General features: G+C 32.3%; 1 protein-coding gene across 10 annotated transcripts in view; it reads right to left on the bottom strand.

Annotated features, from left to right (window-relative positions):
- Window positions 1–27,933, bottom strand: part of Pms1 (PMS1 homolog 1, mismatch repair system component) — a 115,270-nt gene that overhangs the window by 15,131 nt on the left and 72,206 nt on the right. For 7 of the 10 annotated variants that reach the window (XM_015481148.2, XM_048808166.1, XM_048808159.1 and 4 more), the window contains one exon: window positions 25,254–25,601. In XM_015481148.2, coding sequence (XP_015336634.1) covers window positions 25,434–25,601 — 168 coding nt within the window. In that variant the 3' untranslated portion in view covers window positions 25,254–25,433. Of the gene's footprint in view, window positions 1–4,312; window positions 4,471–4,584; window positions 4,659–8,862; window positions 8,921–11,489; window positions 11,546–11,700; window positions 12,173–20,467; window positions 20,547–25,253; window positions 25,602–27,933 lie in introns of those variants that run through there. The other 3 variants (XM_048808164.1, XM_048808162.1, XM_048808163.1) reach the window with 3 other exon arrangements.

Raw genomic sequence — 27,933 nt, 5'->3', positions numbered from 1 at the left:
TTAGGATGCAAAAGTGGAATTAAGAGGTCAGTTAGGAAGATATTTTAATAATGGAGGTAAGAGATGGTGACAACTTTTAAGACTTCAGTCTAATTTTCCCCAGTCTTTTGTTTGTGTGTTAGAGGTTACACATAATTAAGATAACTTGGATTAAGAGACAGATGTATACAGTTTAGAATTTTCCTTTCTGCATATGAAATTACATTTCTCATGCAATTTAAAATTCTCATAAAAGATAGCAATAACATATTTGGCAAATATTTTTTCTTGGTTTCTTACATACTTATAAATTTATTTAAGCATTAAACAATATATTAAAATTGTCTCTTTTATTTTCTTTTTTGTTAGTGCTTTGGATCAAACATAGGGTAGGCATCTATCACTAAGCTATACTCTCAGTCCATTATATTGAAACTTTCAATCAAATATGAGAAACATCATTACAATTGAAATGTTAAAATCTAAGAGAATGTTTAAATAAATAACCATGTACCTACAGGTTGGAATGCTATGCAGTTATTAAAAATAACACTTAAATTATTTTCAAGATGGGATGTTTATACAGTGAAAAATGCAAAAAGGATTATGCTGCACATACGAAATATTCCAACTATATGAAATCTACATCAAAAATATTAGAAGAAAATAAAACTATTATTTCTGGGTGGCGAGATCATGGATATTTTTATTTTTTCCTTCTCCTTTTATTTTCATTTTATTCTGGTACTGGAGATTTAACCCAGGGGTGCTCTTTACTACTGAGCTACACCTGCCAGTCTTTTTTGTTATTTTGAGACAGGGTCTCACTACATTGCTGAGGATGGACTCAAACTTACAATCTTCATGTCTTGGCTTCTTGAGTTTCTGGGATAACTAACAGGTACGTGCCACCACACCAGGCTTATTTACTCCTTTTTATTTTGTATTCTTCAAATTTTCTACAGTGAACTGCTATTAATGATAAAATTAAGAAGTAATTCATATTTGAAAAAATTAAGAACCCATAGAATTGAAAAGATCGGTTTAAATACCTTACATTTCACTAACCAGCTGTTTCTTGTATTAATTTCTTTCTTGAATTTTAATTTCCTCCCTTCCAATATTGTCCTCACAGCATGATTATGAAGATTATATGTAGAAGTGTACCCAGCATAGTTCCTAATCTATTAAGTGCCTGATAAATACATGTTTCAATAAACAGGAAAATCTGACACTTTGAGAATTCATGGTAACATGCAAAGTCTGATGATGAATATCCAAATTAAGAAAAAAACGTTAAAAATGTTATTCACTCTTTCATTCTGTTCATGTTTTGTTTACAATCCAATTCAAAATATCACTCTAAAATTATAATAAAAGACAACCAAAATGCTATCTTTCTTTGGGACATCTCTTACTTATTGCCCTCCCTAACACTGTAAAAAATAATTACATTGTGCTATAAAATTTCTCTCCCTTATGTTAATCGTAAATTCTAGAGAGGAAGTCCCAAGTCTTCTTTTGTTCTAACATGTAATTAAAGCTTGGGAGTTTGCAACTGCTGATGAAAGCCTAGAAATTAATATGCAGTACTGATCCAATTTAACAGCTATAAACTACCATAGATTAAAGGAAGAAGTACTTATAACATAACAAATATTTAAAACTTCAATAGTAGCAATGGATTCAAGGTGTTCTACAGACTGTGCACCTTGAAGACAAGAGGATAAAAATTTCCTTTTACTAGAGGAATCTAAAATTACTTTATTTGCTATAGGTAATAAGGATAAAATTTTGTGGCAGATAGGGAGAGACTGAAAATACTATAAGGATCAAATATTTTAAATACTGTAAATACTATAAGAACTACTAAAAGGATCAAATTTTGATTTATGTGGCAGGTAGAGAGAGACTGTAAATATCAATTTTGTTACAACTACATACTTCAAGTTATACCTTTATTCAGTGAGCCCTTGAATATGAGGTAAGCTTTGGCATTTTCACACCACTTTAATTAAATAATAAAGTTCAAAACACTTCTCTAAGCAGCTTCATACAAGTAGAAACCTGGGACACTGTACAAATGCAACTAATGTATCAACTTTTTAAATATACACTTGCAGCTCTCCTTGATCTCAAAAGACTTAAAAATATAGATTTGGGGAAAAATAAATTATGAAATAATTACTTTATTTTAATTTAGTTTTACAGTGGTATATACTGCTTTGGAAGTAACTGTTTTATATAATATGTCATACCTTATCAAAGAATTAAGTTTTCTTTTAGGTGAAAACGTCACTGCTGAATATAAGCATTTGTATATCTCACTAGAGTTGGAATTTCCGAATCAAAGAGGCCTACTTAACCTCATGCTTCTCTCTTGGATAGAAAAGTGACAGAGATACAGAAATGCATGTCCTTTTAGCAGTAATGAATGAGAATATCTACATAGTGCTTTGGCATATATGTTCTTGTTTCATTTTGAATAATACTGTCAGGAAACAGATATTCTTGTCATTTTTTAAGGTGAGAAACTAAAGTTCAAAAGGGATAAATGACTTTTCTAAGGTTTCTAAGTGCCAGAGCCATAGTTTGAATATTGTAGATTCAGTAATCTTAGTAATGCACAAATAATCTCTTTTAAGCCATATTTTCACTCAAGATAGGTTGTGCCAATATGAGTATTTAAGATGGATGTCCATAAATATTAATAATTGCACAAAGACTTAGAAAACCACTGCTTCTTTTCAAATAGCTTTTTCCCAACAGTGACCTTAAAAAACAGGTACTATCCACAACATGGTGATGATGATAGATTTTACATTAAGAAATCCATAAGATAACCTTTTCTTGGGCTGTGCTCTATTTAGAGAAGAATGAAACAAATGGGGGCCAAGAGTAGTTGAATGGTAGAGCACGTGCTTAGCCTTTACAAGGCCCTGGGGTTGATCCTAGCACCACAAAAACAAAAACACCCCAAGAAATAAATAGCTTATCTTTATATTATCTAAGTATAAATGGATCCATAATTCTATAAGCCACTACACAGAATGCTAGAATGAAAGGAAGAAAACTAAAATGAGGACAAAGAGATTTTACTAGGGGACTACCTTTGGGTTAGTTCCTTTAACACTGTTTCTTTCATCTGTAAAATATAGTATTGATCCACAGTGTTTCCATGAAAAAAGTATATAATGGCAATTTATGAGGCACCAAGTACTATATAAAAGAGGAAGCATGACTACTGACTTTATTCACTATATTTCTTGATATACACACTAATCAATAATAAATATGTGTAATCAAACATATTTTAAGCTATAAAATGTTGCTGAAAAAGTACTTGTATCAAAAAGAAAAATTTGAATAACCTTTTAATCACTCCCACTTAATACTTATAAATTTAAAATTTTATATATAAAGAGTAACTATAAAATGCTAACTTTCCTTTCTTAATCATACATATAATCTTGCAACCTTATCATCTAAAGTATGTTCCACAGGCAATGTACCATCTCCATTTCCAATACAGATGCTCTAACAGTTTGAATTTTCTTAATATTCCAATGTTATTCAGGTGGCTATTGGTCCTAATGCTGATGACAATGTTAATTATTTATTTTACAAGAACTAAAAAATATGTTTAACATAAACTATATTGATAAATACATAATCTTTTGTGAACTTTTCTTGTCCTAAGAATCATCATTATGAATATACATTAATGTGCAATATTTTAAAAACAATTGAGTTATCTAAGAATAGTGGTTAGAAAATTAATTCCCAAGTGTGTTTTTAATATGTTAAATGCATGCAATTAAACTTTCACAATGTTTATATTATTTTAGAGAAATTTTATCAGTCTATAATCTTATACTATAATTAAAATTAAACCTAATAACATTTTGTAAAGTCTTTATATCTTTCCAAAAATTGTTTAGAAAAATGTAGTTATGTGAGGTATGTAGCTATCTTACACAAATTTTACTCTTTGCTGTTCCATGATTTCTCTAGTTTGCAATTCTGATTTTTTCTATATTTGATACTACAAAAATATTTTGAAATATTACCTAATATATATCTTATTAATCCATATTATTTCTTTTCTTCCTAATAAATAGTCAGTTTATTTCTCTTTAGCTTTTCTAATAATCATCAGATTATTAATAAAGGGCAATTTTTATTTAAACTGCTTAAAAGGAAAGGAACATATGCTGCCACATTCTGCAACAAAATAGATATGCTTCCTTATTTTTATCCTCCCCTCTTGGGAAAAAACAAAAAAATTTAAATAATGAAAAATCAAAAAAGGCAAGTGAACACTGAAGTGTTGGTTTTTGTTTAAAATTCTATACATGGAGTGACCAAAGAATGATAATTTCTGAGACCTCATACTTATTGATGGTATTTGTGTCCTATGCATGTTTAACAGAACTTATGTAATACTTAGAATAATGATAGTACATACCAGTTGACATATTGAATCCAATGCTTGAAAGAAAAAATAAAAAAGAAAAGCTCTATGAGAAACTTATGACTAAAAAATATTTCAAATTGTGCATTTAAAATTTTAAAAGGAATTTCAATGAGAAATGCAGGAATTACCAAGAAGTTCCTGATGATTTTCTGAATTCTTCATTTGTAATTATACCAAATTTCTTAATTCTCATATTAAGTCTCTGAAAATATATGAATAAGTAAATTATTTTATAAGCTTAAAAGACTGTAAGAATAAACAAAACAAAAAACCAAACCTCAAACTTAAAAAAAAAAAAACTGGAAACAAACTAAACTGTAATAATTCAATGCTATTTAACTTCCACATAATGAAATACTATGCTATAGTTAACATGATGATTCAAATCTGTAATTACGGACATGAAAATGTATTAATAATTGATAAACAGAAAAACAAGACACAGGTGAACATGTTTAATACTAAGCTAATTTTCACAAATACTGTGTAGGTACACAGAAAAAAAAATCTGAAAGGATAGAAATTGCCCTGGGTAGGAATTTAGATTTTTTTTTTCCTGTTTTTGGTTTTTAATAGTTCTATCTTTTCTAAAATAGCAACACTGTACAATTTATAATTTAATCTAAAAACAAATGGAAAGTTAAAAGTAGAGAAAAAATATAGATAATGCTTTTAGTATAACAGGTTACAAAGGAGAGATAAAGAGGGTGATAGCCAAAGGAATTGTATATCAAGAAAAAAAAAAAACAACAACACAGAAGACTCCTCATTGATATAATCAGGATAGAAAGGACAAATAAACAAACACGCATACACATACACACCCTCACACACAATTGTGTCTGTCACAGTATATTTCAAAAATTATTTCAAGATTTCAAAATTATGCAAAAAAGTCTTAAATTCATTGTCAAATAACCTAAAAGAAACCATGGATCAAGAAAGTATGGCTGGGCATAGCGGGGGCACACCTGTAATCCCAGCAACTCGGGAAGCTGAAGTAGGAGGATTTCAAGTTCAAGATCAACTTTTGCAATTCAGTGAGGCCCTAAGCAACTTAGTGAGGCCTTATATCAAAATAAAAAATAAAAAGGCTGGGGATATAGCTCAGTGTTAAAGCATCCCTGGGTTCAATACTCAGTACCAAAAACAAAACAAAAAAGCAAGAAAGTATGAAGGCTGAAAAAAATTTAATTTATCCATTTCTGGCAATACAGAAACCAACTATCTCAATGGAAATAATAATGTGGTGGCTTAAAAAACAACTCTAGCAATAAGAGAAATGCAAATCAAAACTACTGTAAGATTTTATCTTACTCCAGTCAGAATAGCAATTATCAAGAATACAAATAACAAATGTTGGCAAAAATGTCGGGGAAAGGTTATATTCATATATTGCTGGTGGGACTGCAAATTGGTACAACCATTTTGGAAAGCAGTATGGAGATTCCTCAGAAAACTTGGAATGGAACCTCCATCTGACCCAGTTCTCCCACTCTTAGTTTATGTCCAAAGGACTTAAAATCAGCATACTATAGTGACACAGCCACATCAATGTTTATAGTAGCTCAATTCACAATAGCAAAACTATGGAACCAACCTAGGTGCTGTTCAACAGATGAAAGGATAAAGAAAATGTGGTATATATATCAAATATATATCATAAATAAATAAATATATATATATATATATATATATATATATATATAATGAAATATTACTCAGCCTTAAAGAATAATGAAATTATGGCATTCACCAGTAAATGGATGAAGCTGGGACTATCATGCTAAGGGAAATAAGCCAACCCAAAAAAACCAAAAGGCCAAATGTTTTCTCTGATCTGCGGATGCTAATTCACAATGGGGAGGGTGGCCAGGGAAAAACAGTGATACTTTGCATCAGGCAGAGGGGAGTGAATTGCAGGGAAGGATGTGGGGGTAGGAAGGATAGTAGAATGAATCGGACATTATTACCCTATGTACATATGTAATTACATGACTAATGTGATTCTACATTATGTACAACCAGAAGAATGAGAAGTTATACTCCATTTAATTATGATGTGTCAAAATGCATTGTACTGTCATGTATAACTAATTAGAACAAATTTTTTAAAAAACTAACTTTAGAGGAAAAAAAAGAAATATGAATTAATTTTCCAAGAAAGGCATGTGAAGGGAAGAAATCCATGACAGTAAATATAAGACAGAATTAAGCTAGTTTATATATATATATATATATATATATATATATATACACATACATATATATTATATATATGAAAATATTTTATAAATTGCTGAATTTTATACCAATTATCATTAATCTATAAAAACTGAGTCACTGAGGTTAGCCCAGAATAAAAAATGGCTTAAGAAACATACGTGAAGCATTAAAATAAACTTTGGGGGAAAAATTCCCTCAAAATACAGAATTAACTTTCAAAGTAGTAGGTAACCAAGAGGAAAACATCTCCCATTGGAACAAGGAAAAGAAATATGTCAAAAGGAAAAAAAAAACAGACATAGAGAGGCAGAGACAGAGAGACTAACAGAAAACACACAAATAAGATAGAAAATAGTAAACAAATCAATAGTTACTACAAATATTAAGAACATTTTTCTAATTATTATAAGACTTAACAGTAAAAATTCAGCATGAGGATACAGAATTGGCTGAAAGAAAAAAGATGGAAATGTCTGCCAAATATTAACAAAATGGAAAGCTGATATAGCTATATTTACATCAAATGAAATAGATTTAAAGATAAAATTTATTTAAAACTTTAAAGAAGGTTATTACATGGGGCTTTAATCAACAAGTTACAAGAATTCTAAATTTGTATGCATCTAATAACATAGCATCAAAATATAGCAACTTAACAGAGCCACAAGAAAAAAAAATAGTCATAGTTGGAAGATTTTCTACCTTCCTCTGTATTAAAAAAGTAGCAGAACAAAGAAACAAACAAAAAAATTCATATATGCTTCTTGTATTAACACCACAATTAAGAAGCTTGATCTATTGAAGATATATTTGTGCATACATACTCAGCAACTGGATGCTTTTTCCAGTTTAAATTTAAAACAGATTTATTTTATAAAACTGAAATAATTAAAAACAATGTTGTAACTCTGGGTTAGGCAAACAGAACACTTCAATAAAATAGAGAATCCAGAAATTAGTGGAAGAAAGATGACCTCTGTAACAATATCAGTAGGATAACTGAAAACTGACTATATCCATGTAATAATAAAGAAGAAGTATTTATTAGATACCATATACAAAATAAAAACAGATTAGTTAATTCTTAAATGTGATCATGTTGAATTTTATCTGAACTCTGTGTTCCCTGAAATCAGTGACAGCTGTAAAAACCCTTTTATGTCTGAGGGACTACAAAGAGCTACCTTGCTTACACACATTCCTATATGTGACATATTTCCACCCTTTCTCAATGAGTGACTCCTTAGTTCACCTGCCTTTACAAAATTCCATCTCTAACTTGAGTTGATTCTCTTAATGAACATAATTCCTATTGTAATAGCCTGAATCAATTCATCTCCATTGTCTAGGGTCTCTGAAAAATATGAAAAAAGAAAGTAGTAAATATATTAAAAGAAAATAAAAGAGAAAATTCTTGGTAACACAAAGGTAAGGATTTCTTGATTAAGATATCAAAAATAGATATACCTCAAAAATACTGCTCAGTGAAAACAGTCATGGAAAAACTTTGTACTTATATACTTACATAAAGTTTAAAAACTGTGTGTGTGTGTGTGTGTGTGTATTTAGGGATACAAACTTATATGATAAAAATACAGATAGGAAGGATACATATCTATCTTAGGACAACTAGCACCTCAGGATTAGACAGAGGGAGTGAGGTCGAATAGAATGGTGAAGGGACAGGCTTAGCTGTATATGTCTTTAATTCTTAAAAAAAAAAGATTTACAGTAAAGTTGTAAATAACTATGGGATTTTGTAAAAATTCAGATTATGATTCAACAGAGTTGGAGGAAAGGGGGAGGTAGTGCTAATACTGTTGGGCTACAGACTATACTTTCAATCCTTGGATCTAAAAAAAAATATAGCTATGTTTGTTAGCTTCTGTATATTTGAAATAGTCAAATTTCCAGCAGCTTCCAGAAGGTGCTACCAATCAGTTGTATATAATACTACTCTTAACTATATTTATAGCTTGAGGCTATTCTCATATTATGACACATCACATAATACTTAGGAATACACATACAAATATGAATGTATAGAAGAGATTTAGGGACTTAAGAAAAATGTCATGACAATTAAATTATTAAAGAACTATTTTTTAGGAATTAATAATATTTTACTTTTTGGTCATTAAATCCATAAAAGTCGACAAATTAATTAATTTAATCCTAACCTCTTCATCTGTCATTGATGAGATACTCCTGAGGGATACTTTTTGAGGTGTTCTTATGCTACAAAAAAGAAAATACAACAATAGCATCAGTTCAGATAATTGTTTAGAATGATAATTGAGATTAATATTTTGAGAAATATAAGCAAATGATCCCACAGAAAACAGACTGCTTCATTACATATTTTCTATATATCAAGAGTGTGCTTAGGAAGTTTATATTAATTAATTAATATAACCACTAAACCCAGAATATATAGTCTATAAAGGCCATGACCTTGACATGATTTGTACTCTTTATTTTTCCAGGATCTAGAACAGCTCCTAGTACAAAAGAGTAAGCCCTAAAAAATATACGTTGAATGAATGAGCAAAATTTTATTTCATGACTCAAACATACCAGGAGGTGGTAAGGGATATAAAAATATAATCAAAAGATAGCCTTGCCCTTCGAGGCATCAACATCTAGTGGGAAAGACAAACACATATAGTTTATTTATATATTACATTATATGTAAAAATATTACACATTCATAAATCTATGTATTTTTATGTAGTAGAAACAAGTGTGATCATGTTGGAAAAAAGTATACACACAGAGTGGAATTATATATAAAAAGGTGTATAATGTGAAGATATGTAGTGTGGATAATAAAATATTGTATGAGATATTTTGAAAACACACCAAGAAAGGAAGGAGTGCTCAATTTGCTCAGGGAAATCAAAAAGAATTCTCAAGAATTAATAATAATTCTTATACGTAAGTAAAAGTTTACTGGTCAGCCATGGACTGTGGTGGCACAGAATAAGAAGAATTAGGAAGGGGAAAAGTGGAGACAGATATCCTAAAAAGAGATATATACAGAATCAGGAAAGAATAAGGTTTGTTTTTAAAAACTGCAAGCAAAGTTCACGTATAAGAGGAAACAATTCTTGAAAATGAGGATGAAAAGATGCCTAGAGGTCAGACTATAAAATACATGATATATCATGCTAAGATATTTAACTACATCAATTTAGGACAGTAATTTGATTAGATTTGCATTTCATAGGTTTCTTGATAGCAATATGGGTTATGGATAGGAAGCAGGTAGAACTAGAAGAAAAGAAACTAAGTTAGACAACTTTTTAAATGGTTGAGGCCAGAAGTAATTAGAGCTTGAAGGAGGGAAGTGAAGAAGAAGACTCAGGAGTTTTTGAGGAATAGAACTGACAAGATAATCATAAAATGGTTTTAATGTTCTTGATTTGGGCAAGAGTGATCATATGTATACAGGTACATTCAAACTAAAAGCACGCACACCCACACTGAAGGAACACGTGAGGAGAGAAGCATGTGGGCACAATGTATGTCCATAATAGAAAGATGAAAGTTTTTGGGAAAATGTCTGTGGAGCATTGTATTTCTTTTTAAAGCAGCAGCTCTCACTTTCATTTCAAATTACCTATATGCTGCACTTATAATGCAGGTAATGTCTTGCTCTATTGGTGAGTTATATCTAAAAGGCTTAGAACCATATTTGGCAAATAGCAAATTTTCAAAGAATGTTAGCTATAGTATCAACCTGAATCACCCAAGAGCATTAATGTTCCTACCCTCAATTATTTTATTTCATTCAATTCTGAGTTTTAAAGAGGATTTGGTAAAATGTCTTGGGTACAAATAACTTTCAAATTCTTCAACATCATTACCTATTCAAAGCATTTTGCTGAACTAAAGACTTCTTGTTTATTCAAAACGAGGAGACACAGGAATAAGGGCTTTTATTAATTGTTTGTTGCAGGAAATAAAGAAAAATATCACCCCTTGTAAACATACAGTGAAAGTTTTCAGATCTTCTATAAAAAGATAATCTGTGTCACAGAAAGTTGATGAATATGTTTCCAGAATGGACATGTAAGAGAGTAATTTGAGAAGAAAGGGATAGAGAAATTCAACAAATGTCCAGAATTACATGAGATAGACCTTTAAAATGTCTTATTGTTTTCTTTGAAGAGTTGTAAATAATTAGAATAAAACATCCATATTCCAAAGTGAACTACATAAGATAGCTAATACAGTATTTTTAACACACATGGTTTTCTTCTATTAGCTTAATAGAAAGTGAACTGTAACAGTATCAAATTCTGGTCAGTTATATAATCATTAGTATGCTATATGATTCTAAGACACTATCATGATGACTAACATATTAAAATGATAAATACATTATACTCATGTATACAGTGATAGACCCTACATTCAAAACGATGCTTTACTTTTAAATTATAAAATTTCCTTAAGAAATAGTTGAAAACTTTTGGAAAAAAAAAAAGAAATAGGTAAAAAGAGATAAACGATGTGATTATGACCTAGGCATAGTACTACTTGAATTACATTTCATCTCACTCTTTACAACCTCTGCAAAATAGGTATTATTCCTATATAATACAGGAACACAAAGAAGTTAAATAGTCTACAGTAACATAACTGGTATGGATAGAACTGAAAATGAATCTTGAAATTGGCCAGCTCCAATGCTCACAGTCTCAAATCACACTATACTGTTGCTTCTGAAATCTAGAATATATATGCCTTATATTTTTAATAAAAGTTGTAAATTTAAAATAAATTTGTATATTTCACTGACTTATCATGTGCTTCTTTTGAACTACCATCTTCACTTATAGTTTCTGTTTCTTCCTCCTTTATGAGAAAACAAAAATATAATATTAGGATCAGACTAGGTAGTTTTCTCCAAATAGCAAAAATATATCCCAAAATTGCTTAAAAATCAATCAAATAAAAGTTAATTTAGGGCAATTAATTTCTTTAATAATTCCGATATCTCAGTTACTCACATCATAGTTTTCCCCTTTAAGAGAAAATTCATCTTGCTACCATTTGCACTGATAGAAATCATTCCTATCTGATTCCTTCTCCTTTAGCTCCTAGTTTCTGGAAATACTTAGGTCCATTTGTAATGCAGGAGAAAACAAAGGGACAACAATAACTATAAGAAACCCAGAAAGCCACAACACAAAAAAGAACAAAAAACATACATTTTTCTTCCAGACAAATATCAGAATATTTGCTGTTCTGAAAGCCAAGATAAGTTTAGATAAATTTAGAGCATCTTTTTTTCATGAATTTCATAAACTCAACATTCTTGTTGAATACTGTCTTTGTTCTCCTTATAAAGTTATTAACACATTTTACTTGCAAATATAAGAACCAGACAATGGTGGGGGTGATGGGTAGAAATAATATATTTTGATACCTCAAGAATGTCAAATTCTTCTTCAAGTTCTTCTAAAGAAACTTCTTCTTCTTCTGTGTTGAAACAATATAATAAATGTTAGATGATTAAAAGAGTTGGACATAGCATAAATGGAATTTTAGTGGTATGATTTTTTAAACTGACTTCTCACCTCCATTCCTATTCATTCCAACTCATTTTAAACATGATTTTAAACTAATATTGCTAATGTACACTTTATGTATACTTTGACTACATTATCTTCCTATTTAAAAAAACCCTTTAATCTGTTCTTACTAAAGTTGAAAATCTTTAGTCTTATATTCAAGTCAAGATTTGCTCCCAAATGAACCATGAATCTTATTTCCCATGACTTACCTTTCTTTGAAAAGCATGGAACTAAAATTTAAGGGAAACAGAGCTAAACAAAATGTTGTCATTCAAATATATAGATATTTATAGACTGCGTTCTAGGTTAGGTGTCCTTTTAGATGATAAAAAGAGGTGAAGTTATGTAAGAAGAAGTCACAAGCTCAGTGACTGAATGAAAGGTAAATGCCAGTGCTAGGGTATAGTAGTTCAATGTTTTGTTTTGTTTTAAGGCAAAAATTGGAGATACTGGTTATTTTAAGAGTACCAAAACATTAGGGTTAAGTGCTAGTACAGAATCTAAACTATGTAAAATGTGAGTAGAGCAGAAAGTGAGGAAAGAACTTTTGTGGCAAATACAACACAGGTTCCCTCCAGCCTTGTCCTTTCTTCCTATTCACTTCCTTTCTTCCTCTCCACTCAGATTATTTTATCTTTTCCACACATTTAACTACCAATTTATCAGATTATTTTCATTATGTATTCTTCCATTTTTTCTTTACCATTTTATTTGAATATTTTTCTATGTTATTGGTTTTGATCTCATTTTATTGATTCATTAATTGTAACCTATTGTGCATCCATTTCAAAAATAAAATTTGAGTCACTTTTTCTTATTTAGATATTCTTTGATTAGTGTTGTTCTTTCAATCAACTAGAATTCAGTACTGGGATATTTTAGTATTTAATATTCTACAATATTTTACATTTGATTCTAAATTCTCTAAATTTTAATTGATACTTTTGATGAAGTGGTTTTTAAGTATGGTCTTTGCATTTTAAAAATATCAATCACTACTATAGGAAAAGCACAAATCCTTCCTAACATTATAAATAAGAAGTTATTACAGGCAATTTAAGAGACTATAAAAATATCACATTGAGAAAAGTAGATTTTTTAAAGCATAAAAAATAATAAAGTGGGCCGGAGTTGTGGCTTAGAAGTAGAGCACTGGCATAGCATGTGTGAGGCACTGGGTTCAATTCTCAGCACCACATATAAATAAATAAAAATCAAGGTCCATTGACAACTAAAATTTTTTTAAAAATAAAAAAGTAATATACTTTGCATAGTAGTATAAGATATTTTATAATATAATTATGTTATTACTATATGTAGTATCTGAGGCATTCCAATAATATTAATATATACTAATATATAACATAATCCAACAATGTTATTGTAATAATGAAATATTTTAAAAAATGTTTTTAATTAGTTGCTCATGACAATACAATATATTTATAGTCTAATATATAATAATATACAAGAAGAAGAAGAAGAAACAAATGTAAGATAAAAACTAAAAGTAGAAAGAGGATTTCATAAATAAAACATAATTGTCTGGTATGGTCTGGAGGAGACTTAAAGAAAGGGAGAGGAGAAGAAACAGAGCTAAAATTTATGAAGAAGTTTCAAGCATCATTGAAACTCAGTGAGCTCTGTGAACTTAAAAATTTTATTTGAAGATGTGGATATCAATTCTACATCCAAAAGATATGGGTAAAGCAGAAAAAAAATCTATAGATATCTACTCTATAAGACACAACTTAAGAAGAGTCACCAAAAAATTTCACATTAGAAAAAAAGGACTGAGAAACATGCTTAAGAAATAATAATATATCCTATATGTGGTAATATAACAATATATATAATTATATTAATATTTCATACATAGTGGTATTTAACCCATTTCTTCATAAATATATTATGATATAAAAAATAATTTCTAGGGGTTGGGGTTGTGGCTCAGCAGTAGTGCGCTCACCTAGCATATAAAAGGCCCTGGGTTTGATCCTCAGCACCACATAAAAATAAATAAATAAAGGTACTGTGTCCAACTACAACTAAAAAGTAAATATTAAAAAAATCATTTCTTAAAAAAAAAAAAAATCATTTCTTGGAAATGAGGACAACCACTCCATTCACAATATCCTCAAAAAAAATAAAATACTTGGGAATCAACCTAACAAAAGAGGTGAAAGACTTATACAATGAAAACTACAGAACCCTAAAGAGAGAAATAGAAGAAGATCTTAGAAGATGGAAAAATATACCCTGTTCATGGATAGGCAGAACTAACATCATCAAAATGGCGATATTACCAAAAGTTCTCTATAGGTTTAATGCAATGCCAATCAAAATCCCAACGGCATTTCTTGTAGAAATAGAGAAAGCAATCATGAAATTCATATGGAAAAATAAACGACCCAGAATAGCAAAAACAATGCTAAGCAGGAAGTGTGAATCAGGCGGTATAGCGATACCAGACTTCAAACTATACTACAGAGCAATAGTAACAAAAACAGCATGGTACTGGTACCAAAACAGGCGGGTGGACCAATGGTACAGAATAGAGGACACAGAAACCAATCCACAAAACTACAACTATCTTATATTTGATAAAGGGGCTAAAAGCATGCAATGGAGGAAGGATAGCATCTTCAACAAATGGTGCTGGGAAAACTGGAAATCCATATGCAACAAAATGAAACTGAATCCCTTTCTCTCGCCATGCACAAAAGTTAATTCAAAATGGATCAAGGAGCTTGATATCAAATCAGAGACACGCCGTCTGATAGAAGAAAAAGTTGGCTACGATCTACATACTGTGGGGTCGGGCTCCAAATTCCTCAATAGGACACCCATAGCACAAAAGTTAATAACTAGAATCAACAAATGGGACTTACTCAAACTAAAAAGTTTTTTCTCAGCAAAAGAAACAATAAGAGAGGTAAATAGGGAGCCTACATCCTGGGAACAAATCTTTACTCCTCACACTTCAGATAGAGCCCTAATATCCAGAGTATACAAAGAACTCAAAAAATTAGACAATAAGAGAACAAACAACCCAATCAACAAATGGGCCAAGGACCTGAACAGACACTTCTCAGAGGAGGACATACAGTCAATCAACAAGTACATGAAAAAATGCTCACCATCTCTAGCTGTCAGAGAAATGCAAATCAAAACCACCCTAAGATACCATCTCACTCCAGTAAGATTGGCAGCCATTATGAAGTCAAACAACAACAAGTGCTGGCGAGGATGTGGGGAAAAGGGTACACTTGTACATTGCTGGTGGGACTGCAAATTGGTGCAGCCAATTTGGAAAGCAGTATGGAGATTTCTTGGAAAGCTGGGAATGGAGCCACCATTTGACCCAGCTATTCCCCTTCTTGGTCTATTCCCTAAAGACCTAAAAAGAGCATGCTACAGGGACACTGCTACATCGATGTTCATAGCAGCACAATTCACAATAGCTAGACTGTGGAACCAACCCAGATGCCCTTCAATAGATGAATGGATAAAAAAAATGTGGCATTTATACACAATGGAGTATTACTCAGCACTAAAAAATGACAAAATCATGGAATTTACAGGGAAATGGATGGCACTAGAGCAGATTATGCTAAGTGAAGCTAGCCAATCCCTAAAAAACAAATGCCAAATGTCTTCTTTGATATAATGAGAGCAACTAAGAACAGAGCAGGGAGGAAGAGCAGGAGGAAAAGGTTAACATTAAACAGAGACATGAGGTGGGAGGGAAAGGGAGAGAAAAGGGAAATTGCATGGAAATGGAAGGAGACCCTCATTGTTATACAAAATTACATATAAGAGGTTGTGAGGGGAATGGGAAAAAAAACAAGGAGAGTAATGAATTACAGTAGATGGGGTAGAGAGTGAAGATGGGAGGGGAGGGGAGGGGGGATAGTAGAGGATAGGAAAGGTAGCAGAACACAACAGACACTAGTATGGCAATATGTAAATCAATGGATGTGTAACTGATGTGATTCTGCAATCTGTATATGGGGTAAAAATGGGAGCTCATAACCCACTTGAATCAAAGTGTGAAATATGATATATCAAGAACTATGTAATGTTTTGAACAACCAACAATAAAAAATTTAAAAAAAAAGAGGTGAAACCACAAAGTGAAAAGCCACAAAAAAAAAATCATTTCCATTTACCCATAAACTGCTGCAAATTCGCTTACCTTTCAAAGATTCCAGGTGTAAATATATAAGTATACATTCTGTTTTTACAAAACATGAATAGTCACACTAATTTTTATTTTTAAAACCAACAGCTAAAGTCATTCTTGGTCTAATACCAAATGTAAGAAGGAAAAATGCATATGGCAAATAGGCTCATTTTCTTAGAGAATTATTTCTATTGAACCCAGACCCTTCTACCACTTTCCTTCTATACAATATAGACTTCCCCACTGGTACTAGAATTCATGCACATAAGATTCAAATTGAGTCACCTGTAATGCCTGTGATGCCTCCAAAAAATGTTTAAGCAGACACTAAATCCCTATTGAGTCTATCTCTAGTACTGTTTTCTTCCTTTCAATTTCTAGGATCACTACCTTAATTTATGAATTATATATGTAAGTACTGCAAAGCCTTCTACCTTGGCTTGAATTTCTCCCTCATGGAAAGAATGTTATACCTGGGCTTCCCTGGTAATCTGAACACGTTTCATCTCTCTCCCCGCTATCCTTTTGCTCCCTGTAGAATGTCTTCTCCAGTTTCTAATTTAAAAACAACAATAATCTTTCAGCTTCAGAAAGTTGACCATCCTTCACTGTTTTTTGTTATTATGTTGGCAGTGCCAGGGATCAGACTCAGGGCTCTTGGCAAGCACTCTATCACTGAGCTACATCCCTAGCCCTATCCTTTGCTGAAGTGATTTGATATTTAATCAGACCCTCCTCTACATTTTTATTCCTCTCACTTACTATCAAATTGAATATAGTTATTTGTGAACTTTTCTCTCTTAATAGACTAAAATATTCACAAGGGCAGAGATTACATTGTACTTAATTTTGAATTGCCCTGTGTCTGGAATCTCTTAGGGTATTTTTGATAGATGTTTGGTAAATACTGAGTAAATGAATATTTTTAAATATCATTTTTTTATTGTTGTTGTTTTTATTTTTTATGTGGTGATGGGGATTGAACTCAAGGCCTCATGCATGCTAGGCAGGTGCTATACCACTGGGCTATCTCCCCAGCATCTGAATATTTTTTTAAATGACACTAAAATCATTCCTTTTGAAGGAAGTAAATTAATATTTGGAAATGATATTGATCAGATTATATTGTTATATTGTGTGCATGTACAGATATGTAACAGTGAATCCCACTCTTATGATTAATTATAATGCACCAATAAAAATATGGAAAAAAGAAAAAAGTAAAGCTTAAAGAAGAGTGCCCTAAGAAACTACTGTTTAATAATCAATAACTAAAAATCCCCAATAAAATATATTAAAAACCACAGTAAGAAGATAGTACACCATGATCAAGTGGGTTCCATCATAGGGATGCAAGTTTGCATCAACATATGCAAATCAATAAATGGAATTCACCACATAAATAGAACTAAGGACAAGAATCACAAGATTATCTCAATAGATACAGAAAAAGACTGATAAAATTCGATACTCATTCATGTTAAAAATGGTGGAGAAACTAGAAATAGAAGGAACTTGCTCAACAATTATAAAGGCTGTTTGTGACAAACCCAAAGCTAATATCACACTGAATGGGAAAAATCTGAAAGCATTTTCTCTAAAATCAGAAATAAGAAAAGGATGTTTTTCTCACCACTCTTATTCAACATAGTTCTTGAAACTCTAGCCAAAGAAATCATGCAAGAAAAGGAAATTAAGTGAATACAAACAGAAAATGAAGAAGTCAAACTATCTATTTGATAAAAGCATGATCCTATACCTAGAGAACCCAAAATATTCTACCAGAAGATTTGTAGAGCTGATAAATTCAAAGTAGCAAAATATGGGATAAATATATAAAAATAAACAACTTTCCTATACATTTCAATAATAAATTTGCTGAGAAAGAAATCAAGAAAACTACTCCATTCATAATAACTTTAAAAATAAAATACTTGGGAATAAATCTAATCAAAGAGGTGAAAGATGTCTACAGTGAAAACTACAGAATGCTGAAGAAAGAAAATGAAGATCTTAGAAGATGGAAAGAACTTTTCTTCTTGGTTAGGCAGAATTAATATTATCAAAATGCCCATACTACAAAAAATGTTATACAGATTCAATAAAATCCCTATCAAAATAACAATGATATTCTTCACAGATCTAGAGAAAACAGTCCTTAATAGGCAAAACAATTCTAAGCAAGAAGAGTGATCTTGAAGGCATTAATAATAACAGACCTCAATTTATACTAAAGAGCTATAGTAACAGCATGGTATTGGCACCAAAACAGATACGAAGACCACTGGAACAGAATAGAAGACACAGAGAAATTCACATAGATACAGTCATCTGATACTTGACAAAGGTACCAAAAACATGTTGAAGGAAAGATACCTTTTTAAATAAAGGGTGCTGAGAAAACTAGATATCCATATGTAGAAAAATGAAACTAGATCCCTATGTTTCACCCTGCACAAAAGTCAACTCAAAGTGGATCAAAGACCTAGGAATTACACCAGAAACTTTGCATTGCTAGAAGAACACAGGTTCAACACTCCAACATTGGCATTAGCAATGACTTCCTTAACAAGGCTCCTATAGGTTAAGAAATAAAGTCGAGAATTAGTAAATGTGATAGAATCAATTAAATAGCATCTACACAGCAAAGGAAATGAATGGGAAGAGAGCTATAGAATGGGAGAAAATCTTTGCTACCTACTCCTCTGACAGGAGATTAATATCCAGAATATATAAAGAACTCAAAAAATGGAACACCAATCCAAACCAAATAAAAAACAAATAATCCAATTAATAAACAGGCAAAAGAACTAAATATTCTCAAAAGAAGACTTCAAATGGCCAAGAAATATATAAAAATATGTTCAACATCCCTATCAATCAGGAAAATGCAAATCCAAACTACATTGAGATTGAAGATCCTAAAGAGAATGGAGATCCTAAATAGATCATAAATCTGATTATCTGATTTTCAATATATATTTGCAGTTAAAATACATGTTTAGGGCTGGAGTTGTAGATCAGTAGTAGAGTGCTTGCCTAGCACTTGTGAAGCACTGGGTTCGATCCTCAGCACCACATAAAAATAAATCAAAGGGGATGGGGTTGTGGCTTAGTGGTAGAGGCACTGGGTTTGATTCTCAGCACGGCATATAAATAAATAAATAAATAATAAAGGTCTATCAATAACTAAAAAATATTAATAAATAAATAAAGGTATTGTGTCTATCTATATTTTTTTAAAATGTATGTTTATTTCAAGAACCTGGCATTTAGTCAAAGGATTATGTGCAATCTTGCGAAACAAGTGTGATTCCCAAACCAGCAACATCAGCATCACCTGGGAATTTGTCTGAAATGCAGAATATCAGACCCTACACCAGATCTACTTAATGAGAACATGCCAAGACAGACTCACATGCACATTAAAGTTTGAGATGCATTACTTAGGCCACATGCTAGTACACACAGAATATACTCAAACTTGTCATCTAAAGAAATCTAGAATATATGAAGTATTCTTCCATCTTTGGAGGCAGAGTGGGTTTACACATTTTATTTTTGTTTTTCATGGGGAAAGTAGCTGGGAAAAATAGCTAAAATTTGATTGCTCCAATGCAATCTCTGATAATTTAAAATCCATGCATGGTGGAAAATCTTGTTTTCATCTGGGATCAAGGGTCGTCACTACACATGGGGGGAAATACTTAGTATTAACAAATTTTTACATTACCAAGAAAACTAAGAGGAAAATATTTTTTTAAACGTGCAAAGAATTTCAAAATAGATAATAAGTTTCTTACATATATTTAGTGATTTATATGTAAAAATACATGGATTTTTCCCCTATTATTATTAGTGAAATACATAAAATGGATTTGGCATTATAGTATTTCTGTCTTACAAGTAAACTTGCTGTAATTTACCAATGTCTCTAAATAAAATGAAAGCATGTTTAAAAATAAAAATGTCATTTTAAAAGAAATAATAGCAAATTAACTTGTGAAAACATACCACTTTCTTCCAAAAATATGTTCAATCCATTCACAATTTCTTGCCTGTTTCTTCTTAACTCATCATTCATTTCTATGATCTAAATTTTAAAAATACAATTAAAATACTTAAAAACTATTGCATTTAATAAACAACTAGAAAATTTAGTTGACTTTAAAAAGCCCCAGACACAACCCAGATTAAAATTTAAACACTGATTTAGTAATTTTTTTTTAAAAAAGGGGATACTGTGTGGATTTTCTAGTCTGTGCAGAATTTATAAAGATTATCTAAACTACCAACTTCCTAATGTACAAAAGAAAGGCAAATAAGCCCTTATTCTAGTAATCTGCTGTCAGATGGAGAAAAGATCTCTTTTCTGCTTTAATTTTATTATGATAGGATCCCATGGGATCTAAACTGAAACTTCTCAAGGCAATGAAGGCCTCCATAACTCTCGACTTTCTCTATTTATTAACAGAGCTTTTATCCCATTCTCTTTGGATCAAATTGTCTGAATTTAACTTTGGGCAAAAGAGAGGAAGGAGACGGGAGGGGGTGTGAAGGCAGGTAACATGGTGGAACAAGATGGACATTACTACCCCAGGTACACGTACGACTGCACATATAGTATGATGCTACATAGTGTACACAATGAAAAGTTGTGCTGCAATTGTGTACAGTGAATCAAAATGCATTCTGCTATCATATATACCTAATTAAATATATATTTTTTAAAAAAATAAAAAATTGAACTTTTAAGTAGCCTGGTAACTTGGCTCTCTCAGCTTTTATATTATTGGCTAAAATGTTTGCAATCTTATTTTGTACTTCTTTGCTTAAAAATTTCATTAGCTTCTCACAGTCCTTAAGAAAAAAAAACAACAAATCCTTAAGGGCCTTTTCTGATCAAGTTACTACCTATGATTGTAATCCGACTTCCATTTATTCCATTCCCTGTGCTTACGAATGCACTGCTATATGATGTTATTCCTGCCTTGAAAATTCTTTCCGTCTTTCTTTTCTGAAAAATTCCTTATCAATGTTAGGACTCAGCTCACTATTCTACAGGTTTCTCCACATTGGAATTGGGTACCTTTGTGTGTCTATAGTATATACTACATAACCATAATCATAACACTAAGCATAAAGTATTATAATTATTTTGTTCCCTCAAGGAATATCTTCTCATTCAGCACTGAATGTAAAACTCAATAAATGTCACTAAATAAAGAAATCAATATACAACTAAAGTAAAGATGGGTGGATTTGTTGTGATTTTGAGTACAACTTGAGCAGGATGAAAAAAATTGACACCCCCCCACTCATTAATTTAAAAGATTTTATGAAAAAGTGAGCTAGTTTCAGAGGAAATTAAGAATGGTTGATAATAATGTGAACACAATTCATTGAAAAAAAGGTTATTTCAGATTCTGCTGATAATATTCAAGATAATAAAAAGAAAGAAAATTGGAGACCATGTTCAGCATCTTAATTTCAAAGATAAAGAAGTGATATAACAGCACAGTCAGGATTAGGTCTCTTTTTTTTAATTTGTATAATTTATACATTTTTTTGCATATGTATTTTCCTTTTCTATTTGTTCTTTTTTTAAAAAATATTTTTTTAGTTGTCAATGGACCTTTATTTTACTAATTTACATGTGGGGCTGAGAATCAAATCCAGTGCCTCACACATGCAGAGTAAGCACTCTATCGCTGAGCCACAACCTCAGCCCCTCTATTTGTTCTTTTTAGTTATACATGACAGTAGTTTATTTTGACATAGTTATACAAACATCGAGCATGTCTCATGCTATTTAGGATTCTAGTCTTGTGGCTGTACATGATGTGAAGATTCACTGTGGCGTATTCATATATGTGCATAGGTAAGTCATGATAGATTCATTCCACTATTTGCTATTCCTATCCCCTTCCCTTCTCTTCATCTCCCTTTGTCTAATCCACTTAACTTCCTATTCTTCCAGTCCCACCTTCTTTCTTTTCTTCTTCTTCTCCTTTGTTTTTTGTTTGTTTATTAACATGGTGATCTTTAGTGGGTCAGAAAGAAAAATATATGGGCTTAAAAAAATGAACTACAGATTATTAGATAAACTTTGATATATGGAATAGGGTAGTGATTTTCCATGTGTGGTTCTTTGATTAGTAGCATTAGCATCACCTGAAAATTAGCCAGAAATGAAAAATTTGGGCCCTTTCCTAGATCCACAGAATCAGGAACTTTGGGCATAGTGCCTAGCAATCTCTCTTAATAAACTGTCCCAGTGATTCTGATGTATCCTCTTTTTTTTTTTTTTTTTTTTGGTATTCTCAATTTTGATAACCACTGGGACAAGATTTTCAAAGTTAGAGAAAAGATCTTTATATTTATGTGTAGTAATTTAAGGAGGAACAAAAATTGTGATTCCAAATCAACTAAACATAGAGAACAACCACAAGGCAGCAGTGAAGGCTTTTAAGTAATTTTAAAGTTTAGGTGAGATTACTAAAAGATTTATAATAAACAGCTCTTGATTATTCAGGTTTCTGAAGGGAGAAAGTTGTTGACAATCTCAAGTTATCTTGTATTTGGTTCTGGAGTGAAATTTTTTTTCTGTACTTACCTTTCTTTGTTAATGGTAATATTAACATTTGAAATGGAACTAATGGAGTACTAAAACAGCTGTGTGCATTCGGGTAAATAATTTAATCACTCTAGGTTTATATTTTCTTCTGTATAAAATTGCTTGGATAGCCTCAAAGATTCTTGTTCCTCACTATGAATCTATGAACACCGGTTGTCCTAAATACTCCAACTCTGAAGAACAAGTCCAGTTATTTAAACATTTTAATATCATCCCTGGTATTTTAGTTTGCCTGGTTAAGTTAGTGATCAACATTTGGATGTCTCTTATGCATTGTTTCCTTTGCACCAGGTACTGAGAAGAGTTAACCTGTTTTCAATCTTAAGTGTAGACCCTAACCTGTGTTTATTTAAGCAGCTCAGGCTCCCTAATCTCCTTCCAAAAGAGACCAAGAGAATCTTGCAAAAATATAATGAGAATAAGAGATGAGTCAAATGTTTGTAGAGGTAAAAATGGGTAACATTTACATTTTTAGTTAAGAAATGAAGCTGCAGTGAGGTGAATTCTAATTACTGCAACCTCAGCCACAAAATCTGGATAAAATAAAAAAGAATTAGACAGCTAATAAAAACAACAAAAATTTTGTCCTTCTGAATTCAGGCCTAACATTTTCCAGTACATGAAGTGAAACTTTGTAGTCATGGTTGCACCATGCACAGCCACATTTGGCCACATTTCCCATAATGCGTGGGCCCAGGCGAGGCCTGCAGGCCTCATCTCCACATGCCTTGGACGGCTGTGCCTTCAGCCCAGGCCAGGATCCCAGCACCTTGGGTGTCTGGTCTCCATGTACTGCTTTTCTCTGGCTAAGTCCTCTAACACCAATGCCTAGACAGGACCTGCAGCTGAGAAAGAGGCTTTTGTATTCCTGGATGTCCCCTCTCTACCTCCACCAGTCCTCAGGTGGCCGTTACCTCCATCCTTGGCGCCAGGGCCTCCCCATCACCACCTGCTCCGGCCATGTTGACCCGCGGGTGGTGCTGGGGGTAGGGGCACGGCAGGGTCTTGCGGAGCGGCGCCCGCAGGGTTTTAAGGCCTGAGCCAGCAGGCCCATCAATGTGGAAGCGGCCCCAGCGGCGCCCCTTTGCCACACCAGACTTCCCCAGAAGACCTTGCAGCCCCAAATCTACCCACTCAAAGAAGGACTCCTCAAAGTTGGAGTCAAGGGAGTCTTTCCTTTCATATTCCCCCTCACCTCCAAACGCCTGTACTTTGTAGACCCAGATGATTCACTAGGGCCTATTTCTCATGGCAGTGCAACAGTAAAGAACACTAGCATGGGATTAGTCTCAATCGCACCTGCAGTTGGGATTCCTTTATGAAGATTAAAAAGGTTATTGTCGGACCAATACAAATTATATTGAGGGGAATATATATATTCAGGACTGGCGCAAATGTATAATGTAATTTTTGTCATCCTGTGTTTTTCAGTGATCAGCTCTTCCCTCTACTCAATTACTGAGAATTACTCCCAGGAAGATGTACCAAATTTATAAAAGGAGTAATAGGGGGTAGGGGGTAGTATTTGGGTCAGGGAAACTGGATGACTTTGGCAGAAGAGGAGGCTGGGGTAGGCATAATTCCAGGTAATACAATTTGTATCTCAAATAAGGGTCTTGAGAATTTTAAAACAACCCATGAGAATTATGCAACATGGTGTGCGGAGACACTGTATCAAGTAAAACATATCTTACTTTATACAACAAATATACTAAAAATCATGTTTCAACTTTTTATAAAGTATGTATTGGAGCACTGTGTGATCTGGTTTTTGAAGAAATGTACAAAAAAATCTTAACCTACATTTTATGTTAAAAATCTAGATCTCTTCCCATGTTCTCTGACAAATTTGACTTCAAAGTCCAATAATTATCCTAAGAGGGAGCATATCTAATTTGTTACTCCCAAGATGGAGGTGATAGGATTTCTAGTTACACTCTTTCTTTTTTCCACCGAACTTTATCACTTTCTCTCAACTCTCCTGTCTCTCCATCCTATTTTAAACAGGATCGACAATTTCTCTTAGATACACTGAGTAATATGAGGAATGAGTGTGAAATGATCCTACACAGGGCTAACCTAAAACTACCACTCAGGAATATCACTTATTTTCTAATGTGGAATCTAAAAATTATTATGAACGCTGGTCTTGAGACTCAAATGAATAGTTTATATATATTTATTTAAGATTTTTATATTTTTTGAAACTTTTTTCTATACAAACAAGCCAGTGAATCCTCATTTATAAAATAACCATTTGACACACAATACAAAAATGGTTTAGAAATGGACTTGTCTTAAGAACATATTGATTTTAACAGTAACTTATTTTCTTAAACATATTTAATCAAGATGTTGTGGAAGATGCGTTAAATGATGAAAAAATGGGCGACCATGAACACACCCTTTAATTTCATTTCCAAATTGTTGCTTCATTCTACAGATGATATCTTGGATGTCCTCTTTTGATAAATACATGGGTAATTGTCTAGATAGGCGCACTGCTTCTCCCTGTGAAAAGAAAGTCATATATGCTTTACAATGATATATCCTGATGCAGAAAATAAGTTAAGCTAGCAAGAAGACAAATAACTGATTATTTTCATCTTATTAATTTGCTCAACATTTATTAAGTACACTATGTTGTGGATTCTGAAGAGGTAGTAGTGGTGAAAAAATTAGATCCTTGTTTTTGTGTAATTTATCTCCTAGCACAGGAAACAATACAAAAAAGACAAAATTTTGGTGAGGAAATAATACACAAAATTAAACTAGGCAACATCATAGTAATTATGTGGTTGGGAATGGCTTAGTTGACAAGGCATTAAAGCTTCCATTTAAATAAACTATGCTACAAAGATCATGATGCAAAGGAAAGCATCACAGGCAAGGAGAAGAGAACAGCATGTTCAGTGTGGGTACAACATAGTTATTAAAGGGAACAGACAAATAAGATAAGGGAGTTAGGCAGGGGCACATCACCTCTAAAATGGAGTGAACAAATGGGATTTTAATCTGAATGCACAGTAAGTAATCAAAGAGTTTTAAAGTAAAAGTCAACATGTGTTTCACATTTTAAAACTGACTGGCTGCTGAGCAAAGTATGGTTTTAGGCAGGTCAAGAAGAGAAGAGGTTTCGTTGACAATCACCGCAGTCCTGATGAGAAATTGTGACTATAAGTGATAACAGTTTGAGATGGAGAGAGGGATAGATTTCTGACATGAGTTGACAGTAGAATCAAGAAGACTTGCTGATGGACTGGTTTTGAGGCATGCAGAATTAGGGATAATGTCCACAGATCTGATATGAAAATGCTGATTTCTGAGATAGGTTTGGGCATAGTTAGCAAAGCTAGCTTCTTTTTAAGATTAAAAAAGATTATTCTACTTTAGAGATCTTAAATTTTAACATTCTCCACTATCACACACCCATTATTTTTCCAACTCTTTTCCAACCTATTCCTTTGTTCCAACTAAGTCTGCTCTTTTCCTTCATTGTGACATTTAATATTTCCAGTCTCATTTTCCTGATCCACCAGCACCCTTCAGTCATCTTTCCCTCGTTAAGGTAGGAATACAAAATGAAATATTAAGGATACTAGCTCAGCAACCTAACAGTTTCTTATATATAATGTGTTCAGATTTGTCTGACTCATTTTCTGTCTTTCACTGTATTCATTTTACTAATCCCTAACCTTGGACAAATTCTACTACACACTGTTGGAGAGTGTGGTCCTAGCTGGTTCCAACATAAATGTTAACTCTTATAAGTCCTCAATGACACCTGGAAATTTTCTTGTTCCTCCTTCATTGACCTTTTTATAGTACCTAAAGCTCTGGCTTTCAGATCTTTGCTATTGTACTTAAATTCCTAACCCCTTCACTTACAGCAGATAACTTATCTTTTATATATTAAATATACAAGTATACCTAAAAATATTTTCGCTCTTCTTCCCCTCTTTTGCTCAAGTTTCTCCTGTTGAAAACTTACATCCTCATCCATGTGTCATTTAGAACTTCTCCTCTCCAATCTTTTATTGTCTTTTCCACCAATTTGACACAAACATGTTAAGCACACTCTTTCCTTCCTTTCACTATCAGCTGATTTACTGCCTATTTTCCCACCTCTATTCCACCTGTAGACACTGGCAAGTGTCAGACATCCCTACCACTTTGCCAATTTGGCTGTCTTCAAGATTACCACTGCCACTTAGCAGCAAAACCTGAGGGTCTTTTAGGAACTATTACCTTAGTCAGAATGCGCTATTTCTTATTTTTTAATGACTTTCTTTCTTTGACTTTAATATCCATCTATCTCGTGGTTCTCCTTTTACTTGCTTATCTTTTTAGACAAATATGATATATATCCAAAAGATCTAATATTAGCATACATAGTAACACAGTCAATATAAACGTTTATAGTAACATATTCACAACTGTCAAGCTATGGAACCAACCAATGGATAATTTGGTATAAATACACAATGGAGTCTTACTCAGCCATAAATATGAATAAAATTATAGTATTTGCTGGTGAATGGATAAACTGGAATTATCATACTAAGTGAAATAAGCCAGACTCAGAAAGCCAAAGGTGCAATGTTTTCTCTGATATGCAGAAGATAGTCAGAAAGGAGGGGAAAAAAAAGGGTGAAAGGGAAAAGTAGGATTCCACCAAAAAAGAAGGAAGACTAGTAGGCTAGATGAAATAGACTGAGGGGGGAGGGAGAAGAGACAGAATAAGGCCAAGAACAGAAGAATAAATCTAACCTAACTTTCCGATGTACATACATGAATATACCACAGTGAATTGCACCATCATATATATCCACAAGACACTAAC

The sequence above is a fragment of the Marmota marmota genome, unplaced genomic scaffold (genome assembly GCF_001458135.2).
Source record: "Marmota marmota marmota unplaced genomic scaffold, marMar, whole genome shotgun sequence".
In the NCBI taxonomy this organism is placed as follows: Eukaryota; Metazoa; Chordata; class Mammalia; order Rodentia; family Sciuridae; genus Marmota; species Marmota marmota.
Note: the sequence above shows the minus strand (reverse complement) of the source record. Positions and strands in the feature narration are given on the sequence as shown.